Raw genomic sequence first — 26,598 nt, 5'->3', positions numbered from 1 at the left:
TGAAAATTTTGTTGATAGCTGATTGTCTTATAAAATAACAAATTAATTTTAAAATACCAGTTACATAAATTTATTATATATATTTACAAGGTCCTGACTGACTGAATCACTGTCACCACTTATTAACAATTCTCTCATTGGGCTGGATGAAAAAAATATGAAAATTTAACCTGTTATTACTTACCTTGAAGCACATATTACAATCAAAATGGCAGTGCTTCCCCAAGCAATTTTTATTCACAGTTCAGTTTCATCCTAGTACTTGTTTATAAAGCTGATATAGAGTTTATTACATTTTTTGCTCCAACTTTGAGTACTTAATTTTATATGCACATCCTTTTTTTTTTAAACCTTTTTTTTAAACCATGTATATCTAGGTACAGTAGAAGTAAAAGCAATTAGTAAAACCTAATTGATATTTATTTTGATGTTTGAAGTCTTTCTTTCTTTTGCAATTAGATCTAGATTGACATGTGTTCTAAAATTTTAACTAATTTTCATAGTAAATATGAGGGTCTGTTAATCAAAAAAAAAAAAATTTTCTAAGATTTTTTTGTATAATATTTTTCTCTTGTGGTGGAGGGGTGTTATAACATATTTCTTTTCATTTGAAATTGCATCTAGTTAATCCAACATAAGGGGTATTATCAAGCTAGTATCTAAGATAAGAATTTTTAATATTTGAATAAATAAGTCAATTTTAACACTGAATTGTACTTTGTATAGTTTTTAGCATCCCATTAGGGTTTTGTTGAGTTGAGGAATAATAGCACTTGAAGGTATAAGGGCATGACCTAAAATGGTTTTATATATTTGTGTGTTCCTTTAGAATTGAACATTTTTACATCCTTGCCTAAACCTCCAGAAGTATGGCGGGAAATGTCAGTGACCAGGCTTTGAACACAGGCCATAGAAACTACAAAGTCAAGAGTGCATACCACATGATGTGCCAAATAAACATAATCTGGGGAGAAAAGTGATACAGCTAACAGCAGGTGTCATTGGCTCTGGGGGGGGGGGGGGGGGGATGTGGGCTTCACAAAGTGGGTTGTTCCTATTCAGTTTAATAGGTTTTTTAATTTAATAGAATTCACTGGTCAAAAGTATGTTAGGGAAGCATCAAAGTGCGTCCGTTCATTAGAAGCGAAAAATTGAAGGGGATTTCTGACCAGAATACTATAAAGGTGAGTGGTAAAAATAAAAAAAAAAAAGGGGGAAATTTCTGCCATTTTATTTAGTTGGGAAAAAAGGATGTCAAAATAAAGAATAAATATCCCCGGAACAAATCAACATTTGTATCAAGTGTCAAATACTAGTATGTATTGATTAAGCACAAGAAAAACAGAAAAAAATACCTTTTTGAAAAAACAAAGCTTATACAAAGTGTAATTGTATCAATTAGTTTGGATCAGTCATGTGCTTAGATTTGTAATAGATCTGGACCAACAACATTAAATCTGTGTGATTAGAAGTATTTTTACCAATTTGTTTAGCGCTATTTCATGCTTTTAGCTTTCTCAATACGCTATGGTCCTGGACTAGTTGGGAAAGTGGGATGGGAGGGAAGAAAGAAAGAACTTACTTTTATATCGGCGACCTATAAAGGGGACTAATTCAGCTTATACAAGTCATACAAGATTGCATTCAAAAGCCAAGGCACTCTAGAGAGTGACGTATTCTTATTGACTACTTTGCAATATTACAAAGTAGTCAACACATCAGAGAAAGAAATAATAAGCACTGAAATAGGTGTGCAAATTTTTCAAATAATTTAAATAACAATTTTTTGGTATATTTTGGGCTGTGTCTGGGTTTTAGAAAAGTTACATATTTAGAATGGTTCTAATTTCTGTGGACTAGTAGCAGCTGCTAGTAGCTACAGCTCAACTGCCCCATAGCTTTCTTGTTTATATTTTTCAGTTATTACTTAATGCTGATAAAGTATACAATGAGTTTAATAATAAGGCTAGTCTTCGAGTCCGAAGATTAGTGAGGAGTGCAGTATTTCCCATGGCTGCACAGCCCCAGTTGTGACCTACATATTTTGCCACATCCAGGGCAAGCATAACCATTGTCTGCAGGTGGTCAATTTAGATTTTCTTTTTGTCGTCTGCATTTGTCCTCGGCAGCGGATTTTCTTTTGGTCTCAAATGTGACAAGGAAAGTTGACACCTAAGCTGGTCTTTGAAGCGTTTCCGTGGGGCGCCTCTGTTACATCAACCACCTTTCCGCTCACCAAAAAAGACTGCCTTTGGCATACGTTCGTCTCCCATACGGGATACGTGCCCTACCCAGCGTAACTGCCAGACCATAAGAAGTCCCTCTATACTGTTCGCAAGGACATAACTGTTTGTAGTGCGGTCTTGCCACCGTATGTCCATGATGGAGTGCAAGCATCTTTGGTGGAAGCGCTCAAGAAGTCTTAGTTGTTTTCTGTATAGTGTCCATGTCTCAGAGCCATATAGAAGGGTTGAGAGAACCATCGCCTGGTAGACATTGATTTTTGTAGGCAGGCGGAGCGATTTGTTCCGCCCAACTCTCGCCTGTAGGCGTCCAAAAGCGCTACTGGCCCTGGCCAGACGGTTATCAACTTCCCTTGAAAGCGAGGCGTCATTTGACACTATACTACCTAGATATGTGAAGTGGTCTACCACGTTAAGGGGCTGTCCGTTTACGGTGATCCTTGGAGCTGAGTATGTTTTATTGGGTGACTTCTGGATCATGACTTCTGTTTTCCTGAGGTTTATAGATAGACCAAAAGAGGCGGCAGCGAATGCTAATTCATATACCACGTATGGAGATAATGTTCATTGTGAGCTAGTAGGTCGCAATCATTGGCATAGGGAAGCTCCATTATGGTCATCTCCCATACAAAAAACAATGAGTTTAATAGCTGTTACATAAATGACAAAGCACAACCAGTACTTTTTCAATTGAGAAACCTTGACATTCCACTGAAGTTAAAAATACATTTTAATGTCATCATTTTTTTAAAACTATGTATTTATTGTATGGTTTGATGTAACCTGTAATGCTCTGCATTTGCCCCTTATTGGTTTCAGTTAGGTTCACATCTTGGTCTTCCCCCCAACAGCGCCTGCGGGGGTACACTTAGTTCATCAATGGCTCTACTCTCAAATAATGCCCCTGCAGTTAAACTGTCAGATAGCCCAGATGGAGCTGTCATCATTTCAACCTTCAGAAACCATCCAGCAATAACCAAATCCAAATCTTTGGCTCCAAATGCTAATGTTTTAACAACTCAACAAAGCAGCCAACAAACTATGCACATAACTGTGACTAGAGCACTGTCATTAGGATCAACAGAAACGGCTCCTTTTTCTCTCCCTTTAAATAACAACCAAAATATAGTCTCATCAGATAAAAGTTTTAGAACTGAACCAGCTACTTTAGAAGGTCCTAAACCTCCTCCTCGAAATAAAAAGAAAAAGCAGCAACCAATTTTGGTTCATCAACCAGCATTAGATTTGCCTCCATCTCCCAATAAAGAAGTAGGTTTCACTACTAGCTCAGATTCCAGTCATAATCCTCTCTCACCATCTGCTCTAATGCCAGTCATATGCTTATCAAGGTCTGCTAGTGAGACAGGAGAGAAGGGATTGAAACCTCAGCTGGTTGAAACACTGGAAGCCTTTAAAGAGCCTTATCTACTGTGTCCTGTTGTTCAGAAAAGTATTAGTACTGGAGATATTCCCTGTGTTCAGTATAGAAGAAACAGTACTTCTTCATCAGATTCTCTAAGAAAAGAGGCTGCAGCAAAGACAATGTCTGATCCTAAAAGTTTTAATGAGTTATCAGTAAGAGAAACAGAATCTAAAGAAATTCTAAGAAAATCTTCTTCTGATAGCCATTTGTCCCTTAATGAAAGTACTCAGGTACTGCACTACTCTCACCATATACCTGGTACTCACAACAGAAACTGGTTGCTGAAAAAAATACATGGAAAATCAAAAAAGACCAAAAAGGTTGAAGGTGAAGAAAAGGAAGCCAAAAGCAGAAATATTTCATGTTCAAATGAAATTTTTATTAATGATTCTGGCAGTAGTATTACTGCAAGTAATCTAGAGGACAATTCAAAACTAGCAGATAATTATAGTGTGGAAGCATTCTTTAAGGATGTAAATGATGTAGACAACACAGATTGTGGAGTAAAAAGTCCAGCTAGCAGTAAAAATATTTTCAGTCGTGTTAGTCTTAAAATAAAGTCTTTAGGCTCAAGAAAATCATCAGAAGAAGAAGAGAAAGAGTTGGGTCCAACTCATCCTGTTTACAGATTTTACCAAAAGTCTCAGGAAAAGCTGCAGAAGTTTAAAATTAATGTCCTTGACCTAACAGATGATCTTGCCCGAAAACATAACATGAGAAAAATGTACCTCTCAGATGTGATGCAGTCACGCAAAGCAGTTGGTAGGTAGTTAAGATAATTGGGAGGATCTTAGGCATTTCAACTGATATTAACTACTAACAGCTTGAATTCACTTCTGTATTTGTTGTGTCTTTCTTTCATTGATGCATCATTTTTAATTGTATTTTGAATGATTATTTAATTGTTTGTCACACTGAGTTAAATTGACAACATATTCTGTAACTTCACGACATTTTGAAGAATTTTTTTTATAATAATATTTACCTATTTCAAGCCAGCATTATGGATGGACTTCAGAAGCACCAAAGCATGACCTGTGTGGAATGTTTCTTTGATCTCAATTCTAATTTGACAAACCCATGCTTGAACATTTGTACTCACCTATTTATTTACTTGTACATCTTTTTCAGGGTGAGATTTTTGATCATCACACATTATCCTATGTCAGGATCTCAGGTCTTATTTAGAGTACCAAGGCATGAATGGGGCAAACATAATAAACTATGTCCTGACAACATTCAGTAGTAGACTTCATCCATCTAATTACAAACTAAATTTGGAAACAAAAATAAACAATACAACTTTGAATGGCTTTTAAATGTATAAAAAAGATGTCTAAAATCAAACCTTATTTGAATAGAGTACATTAGTGTTATATTATAAATATCCATGACTACCATTCTTGCATTGGTCCTACTATTACATTGGTTGCTCTACTAGTCTAGTGTATTTTGTTTGCAGTGTGTCTCACTATTTGGCTTGATGTTTTTGGGTTGTTGTGGGAAAGCTGCTCTAGGTTGTTTGAGTGCTGTGCTGGGTACATTTTGAAGAGTCCTGGTGTTTTAGTTTGAAGCACTGAATGCTTATCATAAGACACAAATAAGATTGTCTTGATAAAAGTGGCTTTAATTAGGTAGTCACAGCTCAAGCAATTTGTCTAACAGCCCAGCCCTTTTATTTGTACCATATGAGTCATTAGCTTCCTTAGTCTGTTAAGTTTTTGAGTTTGTTTCTTAATATTGCAAGTCATTTCTTTCTGAATGGAATTTTTTTGGTTGCACTAGAAGCCCATTTGTATATATTGTGATTGACTAGAGTGCCTTAGCTTTTGAATGCCATCTTGTGTGACTTGTATGCTCCCTTTTTTTTCACTCATATAATCTTATCTTTCAGATTATAGGTTTATTAATTTCATTTATTTTTGTTGTGTTAATGACAGCCCTGTATGGTCAACAGGAACATCTACCTTCAAGCTGACTGCTAGTTTGCCTAAACATGATTTGAATCACTTTTTTAACAAAATTATCTTGACCTTCTTTCTTATCCTCCAATACTGCTATTAATTTCAATCTGAAGATTAATGGTGACTGCCTCAGCCCTACCACTCCTGGAATTAAAATGACAAGAAAACAACTGTCAGCAGAAACTCGTCGTGCCAAAGGTCAAGGTACCCGCAAATTACAAAGAGTCCACAGTGTGGCATCAATGGATGAGCCATCCATTAGTGGAGGTGCAATGCCAGCCATGTTCTGTTGGCCATTCAATCTTTCTCTTTTTGTTGACCAGTCGTCGAAGCTGTTTTTTCTTTTTTTTTCTAATAATCCGCACATGCACTAGCAATTTTCCTTTTTTTTTCTCTTTTTTTTTAAATGTCATTTTACTTTTCAAAAGCCACTTTTTTCTGTTTTTAATAATTACACTTTTTTTTAAAAATAAAATCCTTTGTCAGATTTTCTTTCTGATTTAGTCTTTTGTTTTCTCTGATAAATGACATCAACTTGCCTGTTCATAAGCATGACGAATATTAAATATGTACTAGGGAATTTATATTTTTCAGAGCATACCTCACAAGGTTAAGAAATCTTTATTTAGAAAGCACTATCTTTTATCTCTAAGTATCTTTGTGGTTCAGCTTTCTTTGTCTTCTAAATCAATTGCTTCAGCATATCATGTTACATAAACTGCAAACTAATGGCCAGTGTAACAGTGTCTTAGCTTATCCTAGAATATTTGCTCAGGCTCTAACAGTTCCATCCTTTGGCTATACATTTTGTTTTACACTTTTTTAAACAAGTCATTAATTGCTGTGAATAGGCAATTTTTTTTCTTTTTCTTTATAAATATTTTTTTTTATTTATAAGTTTTTATTTTATTTGAAATAATATTTAAAGAAAGATTGATTTTATTTATTTTTTTATTTTAAATTTACTTTTCTACCTTTTTATTTCATGTATTTTTTTTATACCTCTATGTAGACATTACACAGTTTGTGTGGCTATGTTATTCAATGTATAATTATCACACAGCTACAGTTTCAATGTGTCATTTTCAATAGTCTCTTTATTAGTGAGCAAATGTCTTGAATGTGAAGACTATCCACTAATGGCCTAATTTGCTTCTTCTGCTTGCTGGATAGGTTTTATTAGTATACAAATAACAAAGATGATTAAGTTTTTGAAATGAATACTATTTGAATAAATGGGCCAGTCTGCTAAAAACAATATTCTATGATCCATAATTAAACACACCACACCTTCTTAGCTTTTGAGGTTATATTTATTAAGTGTCTTGGTTAGTCTAAATAGACAGATATAACTAGTTATTTGCATGAAATAGGAAACTGGAGGTTGCTTACCTTTTTTTTTAAAGTCTGTAACCTAGTAACTTTTTTTTTTCCATTTTTGTTCCAAGTTCTTTGCTTCATACTAAATGTATTGCTCATTGAAACATGAATACACTTTATTACGGAATAGATTTTTACAATTGTTGTCTTTATACTATACACAGACTAAAAAAATATTCTTATAATTCTCATTTGTGATATCAGCACCAAGCACATGAAGCACTGAGCAGCCTTCAAACTTACTAAATTTTTTTTTCATTTATTTCAACATTTGTATTTCAGTCTATGTGATTGGCTTTTAAAATGGTTGCTGACAGAGATGTTCCAATGACTTTTTTTTTGTCATGCCTCTTTCTTGTTGTCATTTTTTTTTTTTTTTTTTTTTTTGCTTCTCTGCTTCTTTTTATTTGTTTGCAATATTTTCGTTTCACTTTGTCTTGTATTAGGAACTTAATTTAGTCTAGATTAGACATAATTAATGTGAGGGTCTCATTGAGCATATTTACTTTTAATTTCTTAATTCTGTTTTAGTTAAAAGTTAGTGGGGTTTTTTTTTGTAAAATTAAAGTTAAAAGAAGCATTATTTCTATGTGGGTTAGGTATTAAGTCATTAACATTAGTGTATTCTATTTTTAGACAAAAATGATGGATCATCATTTTCAAGGTCAAGAAGCTCTAGTATGTCAAGTTTAGACAATGTTACAAAAGAGGCTATCCAGTGTTTAGTGTTTGCTGATTCTTACACAAGAAAACAAGGTCAGAAGTTTTTTTGTTTTACAAAGCTTATATCAACTCTGTCTGTCTGTCTGGTAAAAAGGTTGTACTTGTTATTTCTCTCACACCCAATCTCAGATCAAGCTGAAATTTTGCACAATTATTTCTTTTACCTGACAACACAAGAATCAATTTAAAAAAAAAAGCAATTAATTTAATAACTATTGGTAATTAAGTTTTTTGGGGTTTTTTTTGTATCTTGAACAAGGTAAAGTAATTGTACTTAATTGAAGTGGTGGTTTAAGCTAAATTAGTCCCCTTTATAGGTCGTTGTCTGTGGTTTAGTGAACACAAACATGAAATTATATAGTTATCTATTGTCCTATGAAACATGAAATAGGACAATAGATAACTATAAAATCTTCCCTGTTCATAAGCTCTTCACTAGCAGAGTGATTACCATGTTAGCTTGAGAAGCCTGAGAAGGCTTTAGCCTACGAGTTCGAATTCAGGTTGCTCACTTAAAAAAAAATCCATTTAAAAAGCCATCCACCAGATACACAGTTCTTTCTCCCCATACCCATTTACAACTGGTCCAGACAAGGGATAGGATCATAGTGTAATGAGAAAGCTAAAAGCATGAAATTGCTCTAAACAAAAACAATTGGTAAAAATATCGCACAGATTTATTATTGTTAGTCTAGATCTATTACAAATTTAATCACATGACTGATCCAATCTAATTGATACAGCTAGACTTAATATAAGCTTTGTTTTTTAAAAAGAAGTATTTTTTTGTATTTTGCTGGATTTAAAAACTACAGTTTTCTTTCTAACAACATAGATTAAAGTGAATTATTTCATCAACAGATAATGAGACATCTCCATGTTTATGGGTTGGCACTAGCTTGGGCTCTGTGATTGTTATAGTGTTAGTACTACAGCCTGATCAGAGACACTCACAGCCTGTAATAGTTTCACCTAGCGGTTAGTAGTCTTCACCTAGCTTTTTGTAACTAGTCTTTACTGTTGTTGCTATGAATATGCTTAAAAATGGGTTGAATTGATTTATTTTAGGTTCACTCTATAGAATGAAAGGTGCCATTGTATGTATGTCCTTCTTGGACTTCAAAGGTGGCCTTATACCAGCAGTAAGTGAACAATGGAGGGACAATAGAGACAACAGAGATATTACTGAAAGGATAAGCAATAAAGCTACAAGTAGTAAGTGGTTTAGCTAATTCTAAATTCTTTCAATATTTTTAAACCCTTGAATCATTAGACAAGGCTGGAATATGTTACATATTGATTGTTGAATATAAGACTCTTATGTAGGTCGACTTCCACAGGACATCCTGTATGGCGATCTAATAGAAGGTCGCCCACTTTTACGTTATACGGATGTATGCAAACGCGAGATAAAGCTCTTCAAAATTGACACTGGCAACTGGGAAGAGGTTGCACTGGACAGATCCACATGGAGAGAGAGCATAAAGGAAGGGTCACAGATTGCAGATGTCATACACAACAGAAGCAGAAAGCAGGGTGAAAATGCAACGGCGCCTGGTGATTATATATGCCCAACCTGCGATCGCAGCTGTGTATCAAGGATTGGCCTCTTTAGTCACACAAGAAGTTGCAAAGGGAAAAGATCGTCTCTCGAGACGTTAAATGCCACAGACATAAGACTCTTGAATATAGAACATTTGTTACTTTTTAACTGAACAAATTTAGCCTGTTTTTTACAAGATCCAACCCTCTCTTGTACATACTAATGTCTTGGAAATAGCCAAGTGCTTTTCTTCCAGTGGCAATATAGAAAAACCTACAACTTTGTAACTTTGAAAGCACTTGTCTTTACTATGTAAGCAAAAAAATCTCAATGGAAAAAATTAAGATGACTTATGTATATCTCATGTCATCTCTGCCTGTGATCCCATCTGGGGTCATAAACCAGCTTCCTCCAGAGGTTTGGGATAGTGTTCCAAACCCTATGTATAAACAGACACAAACACATGAATTTTCAGCAATTTTTCTCAACCTTCTGATAAAAAAATTATGATGGTGACCCTCCTTTTAAATAGGGGGTCTTGGGGAGCACTGTAAGCTCCCCCAGCTTGGGTTTGGGTCTGTGCCCACCCCCACTCATCTCATATTATTATATCTACAAGTTTCTCATGTTCTTATTATGAATTCTAAATTTTCCAAAACAAAGTCTTTCTTGAAATAATTGCAACAAATTCATGTCAGGGAATAAAATGATCCTAAGAAGTAGAATGACATACAAACTTTTGCCACATTTACTAATCCTATTTTAGCTCAAAGTTTTTCTGGGGAAGAAGAGATGGGGCGTTAAAATGTAAAGGATCAATAAGATAGGAGTGCTCTCTCCATTTTATATTTATTATCAATGATTGAATTTAACATTAGCTGGGGGAACTTGAAAAAAGAAGGTAACATATGGCCTATGTAACTTATATTAGTGACAGTATTTTAAAACAAGTTATGTAATTTTTTTCTACTAAAATATGCCCATACCACTAAAAAGAAAAAGGCCTGTTGGGGGGGGGGGGGCATTGCTTGCATCTATCACCCCCTTTCACTGTCCAACCTGGTACCGATAACCCTCTTTTATTTCCAAATTTTTGAATTTAATGTTTTGGCTCAGCTGTTTTGGTGCAGGGTATGTTTTGCCGGGAGATAATCTGACTATAATTTAAGAATTTTAGAATAAAGTTCATTTAACTAAACTATATCATTGAATGTATAGTATGAATTCGACCCCCATCCACTGAATTGTTTTTTCATAAAGGTTTTGATTATTTGATGAATATATAAGTCAGATTCCTACCTGAGACCATGGTAATGACATGCTACCCTCTTCCCCCTCCCTAAATTATATGGTTATATAGTTCTGTCAAGCGCATTAGATTACATCTATTGATTTCTATTTCCAAAAGACATTTTTAAAAAGTATATAATTAGTTAAATATCTGTAAAAGCTTAGAAACTTTTTAAAGATAGATTTTACTTGGTAAAATTATTTTGGATAAGGGTGATTAGGGTGACAGATTTTCTCTTGGCACAGATCAGATAAAGGTAACCACCTAAAGACTAGACCTCACAGAACATAGTTAAAAATATGGCTGGAGATATTATAACTTAAATTAAATAACACATTTTTTGTGTGTAAATGAAAGATTGCATCAATTTTTTTCTCTATCATTGTTTCAATTGGTTTTTGTTTGTAAAATAGCGTAATTACTCAAACAAATATTTTTTAAAATAAAAATGTTCCACTTAATAAACAAACATGCACAAGCCAACATATGTGAAACACAAGCAAGCATATAGATGCAATAATTAATATATCACATTTATTAATGAGCATAGTGTGAACTATGGAAGGCTAACTGATCCTGTGGTATTGTCCCGTGATATGTGGTCTCGAAAGTCTCGGGTTTAAACCTTTCCTGCCCCAATCCCCTGCCATTCTCTGGGAGGTTTGTTTGGATTTTATAATAGTTAATATAAAAAGTAGGGGTGATAAACCAGGGAAACTGGTGGACTTAATATAGAAAAAAAAAAGCTAATATTATAGCCTATATTTTGTTCATTAACTGTGATTTTTGCAAAAAAAATTAACCGCCTACCTCATCTGAAAATGTGTCATGGTTTGTAGATGCAATATCCCCACCTAACCTAATAGAATCAGACAGAGGGGGTGGGGGCTACATGATATATAAATTGGTTTAAATAAAAATAATTAGTATGCTAGTCCGCAAAGTAAATAATTTTGTTAAACAACAGACAGGATTCAGCCTATATACAAAACTGAAAATCTACTGTGCCTAAGTCTTCCTTTCACTCTTATATGCATCAGAGTCCTGGACCTTATATTCCTGCCACATCATAAAGCTCCCTCCTACACTAAGAAAAATTCATAAGGTGAATTGTTATGACCACATACCAGATGCTATTATCATACAGTTATCAAATATGGACAGTATCCATGCCAGATCAAAAAAGTCCCAATTTTGATGGGCAGGACATGTAATCCACATGCCAGACAATTGCCTTCCCAAATGACTTATCTATGGTGTGTGCAGGAAAGCACTCCCAGGGGGTCAATACAAGTGCTACAGGAGTGTGATATTGACATTCACGTCTGGGAAACAGTTGCTGTCGATCTCTCTTTATCATCATGGTGTGAAACTGTTAGTGTCAGAGTCCCAAGAAGCAGGCCTATCTGCAGTTTACCAAACTTACCCATGCCATGTATATGGCTGGCTTTTTAAAGCAATTATTGGACTTAAAAGCCATAGGAAATGAGAAAATGTGCTCATCTTCGACCAGGAAGGAGGTTATATATATATATACACACAAATTGTGTAATTTTTCTATAAAATTCGCCCCTGCCTCCCTGGATCTGCCAGTGTCCAGACATCTTAGTTTTGTGCGAGTCTCTCCAAGTGTCCCCACATCTTGCCCATCTGCCTAGCTTCAGCTAATTCTAAATTTACTTTTTATCCTTCAAAACACTTACAAAAAATATATTATCTTTCAATATAAATATTCTTTGAACAATAAAATATTGTATATTTTCATTGATGTTAAAAGGTAATGCAAGAACAGTATTGTTTAGATGCAGAAAATATACATTTAATTCAAGCCATGTTAACAAACTATACATCCATTTCTGTTATATTTTAAATCATTGTTTTAGGGCAAATGTCTGTGAGTAACTCCAAGCCAAAGATTTCTCCTACATCTTCTACTGAAATAAATAATGATAGACAGTTTGCTATAATCTGCTCTGAAAAGCAAGCGAGGGTGAGTATCATTTAGTTTGTCTATCTTGTAATAGTTGCATTTATATTTTGTATTCTTTTAAATATATATTTCATTGGTTTTGAAATGCTATAAGTCAAGGATCTGGAGCATGGATTACTTCAACATTCTGCTCAATCACTTCTGTCTATCATAGATATCCTTTGGGCAACTGATAAGAAAGATGATCTGTTATAAGCTTTTCTTCTTTATCTTCTTCTAGCCAGCTTTATTGCTGCTGAGCTGTGAGCTCTTTTGCAGACTGTGCCAAGGAAAAATAAATTTAGCATAGCTGAGGGGTTTGGGCATTATTCTTATCTTATAAGCTCTATTAAAGGGGTGACTTAGCTAATATTGTAGTAAGGCATTGAAGAAACACCTAATGAAATCATTGATGCTAATATTTGATTGATATCACCAACAGTAACTCTTCTTATTTTGTTTCCTCCTACACTTCATAGGCAACAAGGTTCACATTGCCTTCATAGTCTCATTTTCTCTCACACCCCACTAATTCCCAACACCACAAACAAGGCAAAGCTACTTAAATTTATACCACACTTGTCATATCAAACAGTACCACCAGTATCAAGATACTAAAACAAAAGCTTTTAAATAAGTATTGTTATCTCTACCTTCCTCTATTTATCTCAGAATTGTCTTGAATAATAGTGATCTATAAAAACATTAATTTTTTTAAAGTAAATATTCTTCTCTAGTGCATATACATGTCTTAACACAAATACAAGAGGAGCTAGTATTTGAAAGCATAGGGTTATAAATCCAAGCTTTCTAAAAATGTTACTATAGTATCAAATAATAAAAAGAGGTTTGCAAACTGTTGACTAATGAGTTCCATTGTGTTCACCAGGCTATATCTTTGCCTTCTCAAACCTGTGCTTTTAAAGTGAAAGTAACTGAAACTTCCTTTGTTGTTAGAGCTGAGGTGGTAGCAATGAGAGGTAAGTTGCTTTGGGTGACAGATGGAAGTGACTCACATTAGAGGATTGCATTGAGCTATCATTAGATCTATCAAGCTTTTAATGCATGTTCTTATTACAAAGTTCTTTAGATTTTATCTTGTTTATTCCAGAGAGTGTTTGCCTGATGTGTTATGTAGCTAATGGCCATATTGTGGCATTTAGTTTACCCAGTCTTAAGCCTTTATTTGATGCAGATTTCTTGCCTCTAACAGATTACAGGTACTTACATTTTTCTATTTATAACATAGATATATCCAGTTTCAAATATATCTAAAGGGAAGAAAAAACAGTACAAAACATAGTCAACTAAAAATGCACTGGAACATCCCCATTTTTGCAAGCATTCAAACTTCATAAGTTTACTTTTTAAAGTAGTTTGATAGAGTATATTGATCTGTAAAATTGACCAGACTTGGGTTCACTGTATAATACTTTTTTATGTTTGGCCAGAGCCAGATATGGCCGGATACTAAAAAATGATATCCACCCAGACACTTGTGTTGCTGAACAGTTTCCAAAACTTCTAAGTTACATACAGCTTGTTTTTTTTTCTTTTATTTATCTTCATGTTTTAAACTCTAATACTGATTGATGAATTAAAGTTTAACATCATTTTTTAATATACTGGTCTATCACAAACTATATTTGTAACATATAAGTGTGTGTGACACCACCAACTGTAAAGGGGTGGTCATGTAGAATATGTAATTGTATATTTAACTCATGTAAATTTCTTAAAGGTTAAGTGCAATCTGGGTGGTATAGTGGGTAGATGTATGTGTTCATGTACTTGAGACCATCCACTGGTCATCAGGCTTTTATTTTAAAGGCCATGGACCGCTTCTGCTCCTGACATCCAGGGCTTGATACTGATAGTGGCTGTTAGTTTATAGTTGGAATCTGATGCATTTTAGTGATTAAGTTTAATTCATTATCGACAAATGATCAAGTATTATAAGTATTATGTATACCTTCTACCTTAGATGTGCCGAAGCATATATTAAATTGTAATCTGTAGGTTTATTAGTCAGATCTAGGTCTAGATTTAGTTATTTAGATCTAAGAGCATTAGGAAAACCAACTCTAGAAGAAACAAATTTATCCACACCTTCCCTAACAAAAAATAAATAGACAGTTTAGCCAACTGATTTGAACAACCTGGTCAGATAGAAGTACTTGTACACATGTAGGCCTAGTACAATGTGTACAGACGATGATAAGGAGGATCATACACATTTTTTTTTCATTGTGTATATGCAAAAGTGTTTGTTGTATGTTGAGTGGTCAGGCAAGAAATTAACATATTGGCTTGATTGTATTAAATATAAACTTTAATATATTCCATAATAAACATTAATCAAACCACATCCACTTTATACTTATTAATAGAAAAGTAGGTACTATTGTGTACTTTTTACTATCCGGCCAAGTATCCTGCAGTGATATTCAGCCGGAGCTTCAATCCGGTGCATCCCTAGTCTCGATACATTATTTTTAGACAAACACACAATTATAATGATTTCATATGAAAATGTAAGGCTATAGAAAGCTGCTTTCTTTATTTGACACTCAGCAATTGTTTTGTTTGAACAGAGTGGCCAGAACATTTTGTTTCAGTAATAACGGACATGCAATGTTTCTTTGTTCACCATCTGAAATACAGAAAATTACTTACTCCTCTGAAATAACGTAAGTTTATTATTGCATATAATTTAGCTTAACTCTCTAAGTGTGGTTTTACTCTCAGGGAGTAACTTTGTTAGCCCTGGCTAGTACAGCGTTACTTGCAGTGAGTAACTTGGTATATGGTATTTGTTTCACTATCTTTATCATGTCAAATTTTTTATTTCTTTATTTTCTGAATGGGAGAGTGATTGTTCTTAGTTATGGTCACAAATTGGATGCTGAACTTACATGTTTTTTTTTAATTGTTTCCATTTTTAGATGACCCGAAATAACGATGAATAATACAATTTCTTAGTGCATTTGTTTATCTTTTATGAAATTTTATGTTACAAAATATGTTTCTATATTCTTGGATCAAATTTACAATTAAAAGGTTAAATCTTTCAGTAAATTGATTTTTATGAATTTTTTGTATACATTTTTTTTCCCTCCATTTCTTTAAAAAAAAATTCCTTTTTTTTTACTTTTTAAAACGATTTTTATTATATTCCCTTTAATGAAAAATGCGAAATAAGTTTGTAATTTCGTCCAATCCATTATGCCCGACAAAAAATCTGTTTTTTTCCCCAATATTTAAAAAAAAATCTTTTTTTTTTTTCAAACAAAAAAATTGATTTTATTATATTCCCATTAATGAAGAATGCAAAATGAAATAATTTCTTTTGCACAATTGCACATCCGATATTAGTCTATTTACAAGGTTGAAAAAATCCCAAGCAAAACTTTTAAAATCTCGATCTTGTTTTCACTAGAGAGAACTAGTCGGGTTTCTAGATCTAATCTAGGGAATGATTGCGCATTAGTTTCATTTTGAAGATCCAGATTTAGATATCTAGATCTATTTTTGTTCTTTTATTTCTTTTATGGATTATTTCTTTGCAGTTCGCGCATTAAATCTTTTCTAGATTAGATCTAGATCTAGTCTACTAATCTAGATCTAGTTTAGTTTTGTTTTCTTATGCTGACATTGTGAGATCTTGTTCAAAGTTGTTTTTAAAATGTCAGGCAGTGATAGTAGTGTTAAAATTAAAATAGTAAATAGAAAAAGCGCTTGTCTAAAACAAATTGACAAAAATGTCAAGAATAAATTTAAATGGGTATATTAGGAAATTAGAAGAGCCTGGGGTCGCCTGGTGCATCATTTGTACAGAAAAAATAAAGTATGGCTCTGCTGGGAAAAAAGTTATTAAAATTCTCGCAACTTCTAAAAAGCATCAAAGTACAAGGTCAACTTTTAAATCTTCAAATAGCCTCCCAGCATTGTTTCAAAACAGAAAAAATCTTGAATCTTGAGCCAATTCAAAATATCTATGGATTAGCACCTAATGTTTTACAAGCCCAGTGTTCTACATTGTGTAATGAGCCTGCAACAGCTGTATATGTAAGCATGAAAGATCAGAAAGCCTTACTATGTAGTTTTATTGCTGAGTATTCTCTGACACTTAGCATTGCTCCTCACCTGGTTGCTCTAGCTCAAGAACTCAGCAGAGATTCTAAAGCTGTCACAATAGTCTATGGATAGAAAATCTACATCTTACAAACTTCGAGGCATTAATTTTTCATGTACAGACTACATGGACCAGATATAAAACTAGACTCCAGGCTCAGCAAGAAGAGAAAAAATCTAAGTTCTCCCATCTTAATTCACAAAAGATTGTTCATTGTAAAGCAAATGTACATGCATTGGTTGAAAACATCAAATCAAAATTGAAAGCCAGAGCTTTGCCTTAAAAAAGGAACCCTCATAATTCAGCTCCAACAACTTCAAAAAAGATAACCAAATTATGACTCAGACTCTGCGGCATCAAACATTTTTTTCAATGTTGAATATTTACGAACGTCATGAAGCGATTTAAACTTGTAATGAATACATAATCTTTTTATAGTACATATTATTGAAATGAAGAGACATGTACATGGATCTAGAACAATAGTATATTAGATAAGAAAATAAAATGACCTTTTTTTGTAGTTTGGAGTTTGGCTTTATTTCAATAATTTAAGCAGAAATTGAAAAACTCCAATTCATTATTTGTAATGAAACTCATCTGCCGAATGTATTAAGCAAGAGCAAACAGGGTCATTCTAGCTTTGGCAATAAGGACATGCAGTATTTTAGTTTTAAAGTTGACAAAAGTCAAGAAATCCAGACTTAACTCAGGTGGCAAACATCATAACCCAAACAGCATCCATTAAAGCTGCTTATTGGTTGCTCTCAGAATTGACAGAGTTATGAAATTTTACATCATTGCCAAAAGTTAATATATTGCCAGGGCCCAAAGACATTTTTCAAATTATGATTGGAGCCAGTTTGTTAAAAATTTAGTGCAATTTTCTTATCTAATGACATTTTTCACAGAAGAATAGTTGAATTCAATAAATGATATCTTTCCACTGCCAATATTTTGCATCCAGCTTGATGAATTCACATGGAAAATGTACAGTTGTTGATGTATTGTTACAAAAATATTGTTGTGACATGTCAACATTTTGAACATTGAGCTTGTTTCAGTTTCAGGAATTCTCTGGGCATTCTTTGTAAGATCACAACCAATGTTTCCTTTAGCATCAATCAAGTCTACTTCTGAATTTAGACTTAGATAACTAACAAACTGGAAAAACCTGTTTTGCAAAGATATGTTGTTCAAAATGGTAGAAGATGCAAAACAAATCTCAGATAACAGAATATGTTGCAAGCACTTGATCCAGAAAAAGAAACAATTATTAGCTGAATCAATATTGATGTAATGCTTGTGGTAGTGTCTTTATTGCTAATGTATGTCCATAAATCATACAGTGAGTTTTGATGATTTTTGGTGACTCATTCTGTATCAAACTTTTCAAATGTTCACTTATGTATGCAACATGAATATAATAAACATGCTCTTAAAAAGTAAAGGAATGAAAGTCTTTAAGATAAACTAAAATACAATTACAATTAAGCTTTTGCTTTGTTCAGTTTCTATGAAAATACATCATGGGTGTCAGATATACGGGCCAACCTTTAAAATTTATTATTTTATATCACATTTACTTAGACCAAGGAACAAATAAATTTTACGGTTGGTGGTCGCTGCCTAGTGGGTAATCGTATTAGGGGTCGTCGAGCTAAAAAGCTTAAGAGCCGCTGCTCTACCCCCTTGCACATTTCTGTTTGTCCCTAAAAATTTAATTTGTTTAATTAAAAAAATATGCACTGAAAGAGTTAATACACAACTGATCTAGGCAATATTTTATGATCCAAATTGAACTAAAAGTATTTTTTTTGTTTATGACAGCTAGCTAAACTAAATTAAACTAAATATATATTATATATAAAACATTAAAATTAATTGTATTAAGTTCACTGTCCCTTGTCACGACCCCATTAAAAATTAATAAAGAAAAATTAAGCCCTATTTTAGCCCCCACTTTTTAAAAACATAGTTTTTGGTAAAAACACTTTGAAAATGAAAAAAATCTGTATTTGTTTTCCAAAGAGAAACTATTCAAGATAAAATTATAAGCAATTAAAACTTTTTGGGAGGAAAGAAAACAGAATAACTGACTTTTTAAACATTGACGATAATATCGTTGCTTAGGCTGCTGAATGAAGTAAAATCAATGATGGTATCTTTGATTAGGAGAGAAAGAGTTAAATCTTAAAGCATAAGTAATTGATTGCTATGCTTTTTAAATTTGAGTTTATTTTTTCAGTGAAAACTTAAATGAAATGTTGGGAGAATTGTATCTTCATAAAGAGACTCCTGAGCCCCCCAAGCAAGGTTTTCTAAAAACATTATTTGGTGGTGGTGTGACAACATTGGACAGAGAAGAACTTTGTAAGTCTTGTGTAGGCCGTATCCAAAATGTTGTTAAATATTATTTGTAATTATTTTCTTTAAAGTTCTTAATTAAAAACCATTCAAAATTATTTTCAAAATATCATCTACAATATGAAATTCTTTTTCTTACCACTCACTCATAATCACTAATTCTCCCACTTGCAGTGGACAACAAAATTGAACATTTTCTTACTTAACTTACAAGATCAAAACTTCAACTAATATCAAAATTTATTTTTTATTTGCAATTTCTACCAAATAAAGAGCAGATGACCTTAACATCATCTGGCCCTATAGACCATAAGGTCTGAAAGGGGAACTTTGAAAGCAGAAATTTGTCTGAAGTAACAAAACTATAATTCCTTCTGCTTTAAGCACTTATTAATGATTTTTTGGTGCATAACTCTCTTTTGTTCCATTTTTTTTATAATTTATATTTATTTCTTCACAGATTTTGATCTTAAATCAAATTCTCCTCCAGGTGTAAATATTTGTCAGAGTGAATGTGTGATTATCAAATGTGTTTTTACATCTGTATGAAAGCATGTGTATGTGTGGAGAAAATTTACTACAATTTAAAATTTAAAGACTGTTGTTAAGGATAATGTGTAGCACAATTTTTAAAAGATTAGATCTAGAAGTAGGCTTCTATTCTGAATAAAAATTAAGTTTTAAAAATTGTCACAGTGAATATAAGGGCCTATTAAAAGTGTGTATTTCAGGGGGAAGGGGTGTATCAAATGGTTTGTGAAGATGGGTTATTCTAAATAAGGTGCCTATCTAGTCTAGATCTAGGACTAACAAAAAAAATAATAAATAAGTAAATAGTGATATGCTTTGTTTGTTTTTTTTTAAAGTATTTTTTCATTCTATTATTATAGATAATTTATTTATTTCATTAATTGTATGACAACTATGTACCTGTGTCTTTACTGTTTAGTTGGGGAAGCAAGTGGTAAAGCATCCAAAGGACTTGCTAAACATATACCTGGCTCTGGCAATCTTCATCAGCTGGCACATCAGGCGGGTGCCTCGAGCAGTGAGTTCACTCGGACTAGAATGGTTAGTTTATGTACAAACACTATTATGAATTCCATAGTTACAAGATTTAACCCAATTACTCCTATTTCCCCTTTTTTAAGTCAAGTTTAAGTTCTAAGCAAAGAGTTATAACTTCTAAGCCAAGGAGGATAATTTTAACTACAAAAAAAAATATATAAAAATTTAAAACACAAAAAACAACAACACAGAATGTCTATTTCAAAATAATGTATGCATTTAAAACCTTGTACACAGGTGTATCCCCACTTTTCACTTAAACATTTTTTGGGGGGACAAAGTTTATTTTATTCCAGTACTTAATTACCAAAGTGTTTCTAAACAAAGACAATTAATAAAAATATTTTTAATTGCACAAATTTACTATTGCTAGTCTAGCTCTATGAGAAATTAATTACATGATTGATTTAAAATAATTGCACTCCATATAATTTTTATGTTACTTGTTAATTGTATTTACTCTTTTTGTCCAGCTGCTGTCTGAAAGAGGTGAAAAACTGGGAGACCTAGAGGACAGATCAGCTCAAATGATGAACAGTGCAGAACAGTTTGCATCAGCAGCACACAATGTTATGCTCAAATGCAAAGACAAAAAGTGGTATCAGTTTTGAAGGGCTGTCAATATTTGAAAACCTTTGAGTTAGTGCTACTCCTTATGTAGCTTGTGTCATCCAACTGATACCTTCAGAAGTGTGGAGACTTGTGCTGAGACTTCAAGGAACTAAGTTGTAGGAGCGATTGACTTAGCAGGAGCCTCACATCCACTCAACAATAAACAAAACCTGGAAAATAGAATTTCTCAGAAAATCTAGCCTAACATTTTTTTTAGTTTGTATTGTAATTGCATAATTAGTTCCAATTTTTTTTTTTGTTTATATATATATATATAACACACCTACACTTCTAAGTTGTACTAGATACATTCCATATACTAGTACCCTAATTTTTACTTAATAAAATACATTCCTATTTTATAAACTTTATTAGATCATTCTATGAACCAATTGGTTAGTGATGTATGTGTATAGAGGGGGACAATTATTCTTTCTCCATTTAATTAGTTGTCTTATTTCTATTTATAAAAATGTTATTCCTTCTAAACATGCATTTCTAGGTCTGAGTATCTGGCAATTTACTCTTCAGATTTGTGATAGATAAAATTTTTATAGCAGGTTTGGACAGTTATTTGCTGACTTAATTGGTGTCATTTATTTGTAAATATAATCACTTAGAATACCATTTGAATTGTGTATATACTAATGAGGACATTGAGAGTACATTTATCATCTACTAACTATACAAGTCATACCTGCAATACTTCCAAATAGCTCTTATTGTATGAGTGATTTAATGCAGACCTTTTGTCCTTTTATTTATGTTATTGTGCTAATTTCAAACTTCATCAAATTAATTGTCAAGTTGTTTACATGACTGTGTTGATACCTTTTTTTTTAATTGTTGGTATGGTAATTATTTTTTAAAGCTATGCTGCAATTTTTTTTTTATTAAAAAAATAAAATTTGAATTATTATTACATTTGAATTATTTAGTGTTTAAAGATTTATTAAGGCTTATTTTATTTATATTAGAAAAAGCTTTAATGAAACATAATAATAAAGAAGTAATACATTAACTGATTTTCATATCCCATTGCTTTATGGCAAGGATTTTTATACAGGGGTATGAACAAGGAAAATATAAGTGTTCCCTCCCCCACTCTATCAGTTTTATGAGGATTGACAGTTAAGTTACCTAATCACAACTTTACATTAGGCACAATTTGACTTAACCTAATAATTTCATGGATTTGATAAAAGATGGTAAATTTTTAGCCAAATTTTGTCATTTTAAGGAGAGAAAAAAGTAAAAATGTACAATTTCAATTCAAACCTATATTACAAAACTATTTTGATTTTTAAAAAAAGTTATACCTCCTTTGAAAAATCCATATCCTTTGAAAAAAAAAAATCATTTCTATAGACACTACTGTTGAGAACAAGTGATTGTTAAGACATTCTTAGATATATCATTTTTAACCAGATAGACTTTTCTGACTATCTGGAAAGTTGCTGAAAATATTGAGTACCGTATTTATATGTGCTGAAACTTTCATTTTTTATTACTTTATGATGAAAGTTTACGGTCTTGAGTGTTAACACTATATTATTCACCATCTTTCCCTTTGATGAGGGTAAATAATTGAACAAAATTCTCACATTGTTTGGCCCTCTGCATTAAAAAAGTAACAAAAAGTTATGTAAGACAATGCCCACGTCTACTAGTCAATACTTTATTACATTAAATGCTAGCAAATGAATGTCTTGTTAAATGGTCTCCTGGCTACTCAAGCCAACAAACTGCTGGTCTAGAGTTAGTATGTTTTAGTGATACTATTTAAAATATCTTATGTCCTGTGGGTAATTTGAGATTTGTTTTTCATTTTACTTTTCTTGATATTTTGTTTAGTCCCTCAATGTTTCCGTTGTTTCTTACATGTCAGTTCTAAAATGAATGTTGGAAACTTACTTTATTTGAACTCATGTGATATTTTTGTTCAGTGAATGTTACTCACTGTCTTTCTCTGTAATACTGTGACAATAGTAGTTTGATTCCAAATTTACTAATATTGATTGCTAGTTTTGGCTTACATATTTGATGTATTTCAGTCATCAGCAGATATTTTATCTTTTTGAGTTTGATGTGTGTAACTAGTCAGATTTTGTTTAATGATTTTTTCCTATTAACTCCAATACCAATAAAATATGGATTCAATAGGATCCTCTTGTTCAAACACAAAATGCTGTTAGTTGACATTGTGAGAAAGTCTGCTGTATTTCCCAGAGAAATTCAAGTTTGTTTGGCCAGTTTGTAAGATAAAATGTTGAGCACAAGTTTTTCAACCTAATTATTTAGCAACAATTAGTTTGATAGTAGTCCTGTATAATTGCAAAGCACCATTTCTTAAAAGTCATAAACAAATGTATCATTATCATGTTAATGTAACCAAATAGCTTCTTTTAGGCTACTAAATGCATTTTTGTTATATCTTGGTAGTTCTATGTTAAAGGGAAATTTCCAGTTGACACTAGATTTGTTACTTGTAATAGTGATCTTTGTTCTTGGTGAAACTGTCACTGTACTACAGATTATGTGCAATAATACTGTACTTGTAGGATATCATTTTGTATTGAACACATGAAATGGAACTAGTGCAATAGCTTAAACGAATTGTCCACAGAACTAGTTAACATTTATGATAATTTCAATAAGTTTAACTAGTGAATGTTAACATAGCTATAAAAATTTGGAAAAGATCAACACTATATTAATGTTCAGTCAAGAAAACAATGCCCAAGCTTGAAGTGAATAAATAAGAAATGTACATATTGCTTAGTGAGTTTTATCCTATATTTAGATCTACATTTTCATGTTGAAAAAACAAAACGGAATTGTAATAATTATTTAAATGAGCGTATTAAACACACATTAACCATTGTGTAACATTGAGACTATCTTTTAGCGAAACTATTAGGTAAATGTTTTTTATTCTCTGCTTTGATTAAGCATGAAAGTCATTCCAATAACAACAGAAAAGGGTTCAACTGGATTTAATTGAACATTTTAGAATCACTTCAATCTAATTGTGTAGTGTGTAATTGTTAACTGCTATGATACTCTGTGATAAGATCCATTGTCTTATTTGTAATCTGGGACATTTGCTAGCATGTTAGCAGGAGAAGCTGGTGTTTTAACTTCTATATATTGTACATTGAGTATGTTGTATTATTATGTGACTGTTGAGTCTAGTAGGAGACCCTTCTTTATGTAGACAGTCTTCAAGCACATCTTTTTATGTTGTACTGCCACAAGTCAATAGTTACATGTGCTGATTGGATATACAGCAACTATCTATTTCGTTCAATCAACATATTTCAATGTATCCACACACACAATATTTTTAGACAAGTTCTCTCATGTTTGCCAGTGTCATAATTGTGTGAGAATTTCATGGTGGACAAATAACTGGTAGACTATTTTTATACTTGACCTCAACTTGCTTGTGACTCCTCTATTGGGTTTATTGTATGTGTCACATTAGCAAGTGATAAACCTTCTTTCTTTTACAGTTCATGAATCCTGTAAACATTTGTAGAATGATAAGACACAACTAATAAAGAATACTACAAAGTCAAAATTGTTTTTGTTTGTTTACAGTTAGAAGTTCAATACAAATAGCTGCCATGACAAAAATCAAATGACTAGCAGGTGGTTGGAGGCAAGAGCAAAACACAAAAGTTACACTTACAATTAGAAGACTAGACTTGTATTCAAATACAAATTAATTGTGGCTTTTTTTCCAATATATTCTAATAATGATGTATAGCTAGTCTGAGACATGACAAAGTATACAATTAAATCAAAGATGAGAAAGGTGAAGCTTTTTTTTTTTATTTTCAATGGTTAGTAAGTGCACACAAAATGAAATGTACACAAATGGAATATAGTTTGATTTTCATCTGTACAACTGTAACATGGATATGACAAAAGATCTCATCCATTAAAAAAAAAAGGGATATTTATATTTTACAATCATTCTTGTCATTATTGAAAGTCAATAAACATTATTTTCTAGTCATAAAATAAAAGCAATCCCAATGTTTATTACTAAAAGAGTTCACAACATGACCATTTCTAAATAAAATAGTATCCCACAACTAATAAACTTGTCATTGTTCATTTCCCATGCATTTGTAGTCCTAAGCTTCGTACATTGGCATTAATTTTACAGACTTTTTGTCATTTGTAATCTATCGAAAATAATTTGTAACAATAGATCAAGTATAAGTAATCAGCAGTATCCTATAATTTTAGATTCTGTAAGTTGCACTTGAGAAATAAGCTTGTTATTTAAGAGAAGAGAAAAACTGGAATGATAATATTGTTGAACAAAACAATGTGTGGGTACAAATTAGTATGTTGTTTGAAGGGAGTAGTGTTGCTGCTTGTTTTATACAATGTAGAGGAGGAAAGGAATTCTAATGCTAGGCAAACAGATACTTGAGTGGGTTTACAGAAGTATAATTACCTTTCCAATGCAGATAATCATTAACATTTTCTTAGGGTTTAGACCAAAACAAAAATGGAATCCACAATAACTTTTAATAAACAATGCATAGTGAGCTAGAGATGCTAGGAGTTTTTTTTCACAAGGCACTCTGTGGAGATGAATGAGATTCAAATTTATTTGATGCCTATGGGCTTTCTTATCCATAGCATTTGATAGGAATAGTATCTCCTCCTCATTGTTAGTTAAGTATCAGTCAGGATTAGCTAGTTTTTAGTTAAGCTTTAGTCCACATGTGGACATCAAATTTTACCATTAAATTTGAAGTCTTTTGAGAGCCATTCTTTGATGTATAAAGTTAAAAATTACCAAATCAAATGGTCACGGTCACATGATGACCATTGATAAAAGAATGAAAAATATGGTCATGTCATATCCATATGTGATATTCATGTGATATCCATGTTTGATTCAAATTAGGTTGTTAATTGAATAGAATAGGTCGGGAAGCATGTGGCTCAAGAGTGTTTGTTTACCATTGGTGAATGAGGTCCATTGTTCGTCTTAAAATTAATATCAATAGCAATTTTAACATTCTAGAATGGCCTGATTATTTGTGTATATTAGTTTACAATTTGATTTGATGAGCTTTGTGACATCATTTGTATGAGTCTGTCTAATACATAGATTACATCATGGAGAATACAAAAAGGGTTTTTAAAATTTAAAAAAAAAACAACATAAATAAGATGTTCAAGAAGCTGAGCTTTAAATGTTGATAATCTCCATGTCTGTGGCCACTTCTGAAAAAAAAAGTTTCATCTGGTTATTTATTTAAAGCCTTCAGTGAACTAAAATAATGATTTGATTTGATTTTGATTTTAGGCACATCGGCACAATTTAGGCCATGTCGTGCCTGCAGTCCCTTAAAAGGGCCAGATTCTATACAGTCATATCATTAAAATCAAGGTCTATTCACAGTTAAAATAGTAAAGGTAGTAAAAATGTAATTATTTGGTAAAAATCTAATGTAAATAGTACATGTTCACAAATTCATAAATCAGATCTTCGTAGATAGCCCCACTTCCCGGATAAAGCCCAGTACCTTCCAAGGGTCGACATTATCAAATAGTGTTTTTAAATTAGTGGCTCTAAAATATTTCTCCCTGACATCCTAGTATCTGGGGGCAATCAGCGAGGATATGTTCCAACGTGAGGCGAGAGTCACAGTACTCACAAAGTGGGGGCTTGTCTCTCTTCAGCACAAAAGAGTGCGTGATGTAGGTGTGGCCAATCCTAAGTCTGGACATGGTCGTGCTACCACGCCTTGTCAGACCCTTAGATGTGGGCCGCCACCTGACATCCGCCACAATCTGCCTGAGTTTACTGTGAGTCCATATATTATGGATCCGTAGTCTAGCTTGGAT

At 32.7% G+C, this 26,598-nt stretch overlaps 2 protein-coding genes across 4 annotated transcripts in view; one reads left to right on the top strand and one right to left on the bottom strand.

Moving 5' to 3' along the window:
* Nucleotides 1-25,910, top strand: part of LOC106058560 (syntaxin-binding protein 5-like) — a 92,860-nt gene extending 66,950 nt beyond the window's left edge. Inside the window, exons 20-30 of one of the 3 annotated variants that reach the window (XM_056032533.1) lie at nt 3,063-4,428; nt 7,647-7,766; nt 8,595-8,711; nt 8,802-8,948; nt 12,451-12,557; nt 13,426-13,516; nt 13,648-13,756; nt 15,131-15,226; nt 18,920-19,044; nt 19,988-20,109; nt 20,580-25,910. In XM_056032533.1, coding sequence (XP_055888508.1) covers nt 3,063-4,428; nt 7,647-7,766; nt 8,595-8,711; nt 8,802-8,948; nt 12,451-12,557; nt 13,426-13,516; nt 13,648-13,756; nt 15,131-15,226; nt 18,920-19,044; nt 19,988-20,109; nt 20,580-20,717 — 2,538 coding nt within the window. In that variant the 3' untranslated portion in view covers nt 20,718-25,910. Of the gene's footprint in view, nt 1-3,062; nt 4,429-5,743; nt 5,898-7,646; nt 7,767-8,594; nt 8,712-8,801; nt 8,949-12,450; nt 12,558-13,425; nt 13,517-13,647; nt 13,757-15,130; nt 15,227-18,919; nt 19,045-19,987; nt 20,110-20,579 lie in introns of all 3 variants that reach the window. The other 2 variants (XM_013216016.2, XM_013216017.2) reach the window with 2 other exon arrangements.
* LOC106058561 (uncharacterized) overlaps nt 24,540-26,598 on the bottom strand; it is a 39,550-nt gene continuing 37,491 nt past the window's right edge. Inside the window, exon 6 of the mRNA XM_013216018.2 lies at nt 24,540-25,974. Within this exon, the coding sequence (XP_013071472.2) occupies nt 25,940-25,974 (35 nt within the window). The 3' untranslated portion in view covers nt 24,540-25,939. The remainder of the gene's footprint in view (nt 25,975-26,598) is intronic.

This window comes from Biomphalaria glabrata, chromosome 6 (assembly GCF_947242115.1).
Source record: "Biomphalaria glabrata chromosome 6, xgBioGlab47.1, whole genome shotgun sequence".
NCBI classification, from domain to species: Eukaryota; Metazoa; Mollusca; class Gastropoda; family Planorbidae; genus Biomphalaria; species Biomphalaria glabrata.
The sequence above is the reverse complement of the archived record's forward strand: the minus strand, read 5'-3'. Positions and strand labels throughout refer to the sequence as shown.